Source organism: Orycteropus afer, unplaced genomic scaffold (assembly GCF_000298275.1).
Source record: "Orycteropus afer afer isolate SDZICR_OR568_19922 unplaced genomic scaffold, OryAfe1.0 scaffold00017, whole genome shotgun sequence".
NCBI classification, from domain to species: Eukaryota; Metazoa; Chordata; class Mammalia; order Tubulidentata; family Orycteropodidae; genus Orycteropus; species Orycteropus afer.
In genome coordinates this window covers 19,236,886-19,239,215 of record NW_006921604.1, presented here as the reverse complement: position 1 = coordinate 19,239,215, position 2,330 = coordinate 19,236,886, and the positions used below count along the sequence as shown (strand labels likewise).

General features: G+C 54.3%; 1 protein-coding gene across 1 annotated transcript in view; it reads right to left on the bottom strand.

Annotated features, from left to right (window-relative positions):
- Positions 1-1,444: 1,444 nt before the first annotated feature.
- Positions 1,445-2,330, bottom strand: part of POU3F3 (POU class 3 homeobox 3) — a 3,406-nt gene continuing 2,520 nt past the window's right edge. Inside the window, exon 4 of the mRNA XM_007959547.1 lies at positions 1,445-2,330. Coding sequence (XP_007957738.1) covers positions 1,445-2,330 — 886 coding nt within the window.

Below are 2,330 nucleotides of genomic sequence, written 5' to 3'. Positions count from 1 at the left end.
TGTGCTCGTCTGAAAAAAACACGTAATACAAGATCTGGGGAAAAATAAATTACCGTTTTGCAGCAGTTCATAAGTATTCTGAATAAAATATTAAAAGAAGTCATTTAATGAAAATATAAAGCAAATATTTTTAGATCAACAACGGATCTAACAATTCTATATTGCCGTCTTTTGAAAAGTCTGTTTATTAAAACCTACCAAAAACACTGCTTGGAAATGGCAGTATTATATAATCACATCCACAGCACCCATTCAATCAAAGTTGGCAACGGATTGAGGAGAGAAGTTCAGAGAAGTGCAGCGGCAGGTGCTCAGTCTTTCTAAATCCCTTTATCTGAGTCAGTCCAGAAATAAAAAATAAAAAATATTAATAAAAAAAATATCAGCGGTGGAATTTTTAGGCATCATCCACCCCGAGCGGCAGCCGTCAAAACCAGGGTTTGGTGGCCGAGACTCACTCGGCGGCCTCGCTGGCTGTCCCCTCGCTTCGCGCCTCATCCGAGCCCGCCCGGTCCTCGGACTTGGCCCGGTGGATGCTCTTTTCTCCCTCCCGTATCCCTCTGCTCTTTTAGGGAAGATTTTATTTCCAAGGTTACTTTGAAGATACTTCTTTTTCTTTTGGCTTTGCTATTCAGTCTGTTAATTTCAGAAGCTGTGATTATTGTTTTCTGGAGACTTTTATTCCCCTCCTTCCCATTTCAGAGTCGATTTCTGCTTGTCCCCAAATGACTTTAATATGGACACGAAAAACAGGGTCCTGGAGCACAGCGATTCGTCCCCTGATCAAACCAGGTGCCTCTGCTTTCTTTCCAGGCCGCTCCCAGGAAAGAAAGTTTCCGTGAATCACTATAGACAGCCCTTTGGAGGGAGGGAGTGAAAAGGAGGAGGACTTTTTTTTTTTTTTTGAGAGGAGAGGACGAGCCAGGTGCTGTCCACCACTGCCGTATAGGGCATCTCAAGGTGGAAAACACCTCAGGATTGCAGTTTTGGTGCCTTACGTATCTTCACCTTTCTTCAAACCCAAAACCAAAAAAGAAACACCACCACAGTATAAAAAAAGATCTCATGATCGCCCCCTTTTTCTCTTCCGTTTTTCTTTTTTTTGTTGGTTGTTGTATATATGTAAAACAGGTCGGATATTTATTATGCTTTTATTAATTTTTGTCCCCTCCCCTTCCTTGGATTGCAAAAGAAAAGAAAAGAAAAGAAAAGTCTCCTTGGTCTGTCTCTCTCTTCCTTTTTTCCTCCAAGGGTAGGCCTGCCTGTCTTTGGGCGGAGGGGAGGCGGTCTGGGACCCCGACACGGTGGCAGCCCCGATCAGTGGTCGGTGCGGCGGCGGCGGCGGCGGCAGAGGCGGTGGCGGTGCTGACCGCAGCTGCGGAGGCGTTGGCGGCGGCGTTGGCGGCGGCGGCGGCGACCCTCGTTCTCTCTAAGCCCCTCGCCTTCACTGAACGCTCGTCTGTAGCCCATGGTGCGGCGGCGGAGTGTCGGCGCTCACGGTGCCGACCTGCGAGTAGACATCGTCGGGCGTCTGCTGTTGGATCCCCGGTGGTGTCATGCGCTTCTCCTTTTGGCGTCGGTTGCAGAACCAGACCCGCACCACCTCTTTCTCGAGCTGCAGGCTGTCGGCTAGGTTGGTGATCTCCTGCGCCGAGGGTTTGGGGCACTTGAGGAAATGGCTCTCGAGCGCGCCCTTGACGCTCACCTCGATGGAGGTCCGCTTCTTCCGCTTGCGGCCCTGCGCTGCAATCTTGTCGATGCTCGTGGGGCTGCCAGTGCTCGAGTCCGCCTCCTCCAGCCACTTGTTCAGCAGCGGCTTGAGCTTGCACATGTTCTTGAAGCTCAGCTGCAGGGCCTCGAAGCGGCAGATGGTGGTCTGCGAGAACACGTTGCCGTACAGCGTGCCCAGAGCCAGCCCCACGTCGGCCTGCGTGAACCCCAGCTTAATGCGCCGCTGCTTGAACTGTTTGGCGAACTGCTCCAGATCGTCCGAGGTTGGCGTGTCCTCGTCCGAGTGCGGGTCGTGGCTGTTGAGTCCGGGCCCGGCCCCACCGCCGCCGCCATGGTGCGGGGGCCCCTGCGCGTGGTGCGGGTGCGGCGGGTGCGGGTGCGCGTGGTGGTGGTGGTGATGATGATGCTCGGCCAGCTCGGGCGTGTCCCCACGCACCAGCCCGGGATGCACGAGGCTCTGGCCACCGCCGCCGGCGCCACCGCCGCCTCCGGGCCCCGGGGGTGCGCTCAGCATGCCGTTCACCGTGAAGCCCCCGGGCTGAGAGTAGAGCAGACTCTGCGGTGGCGGCTGCTGGCCGCCGGCCATAGACGGGAGGTGC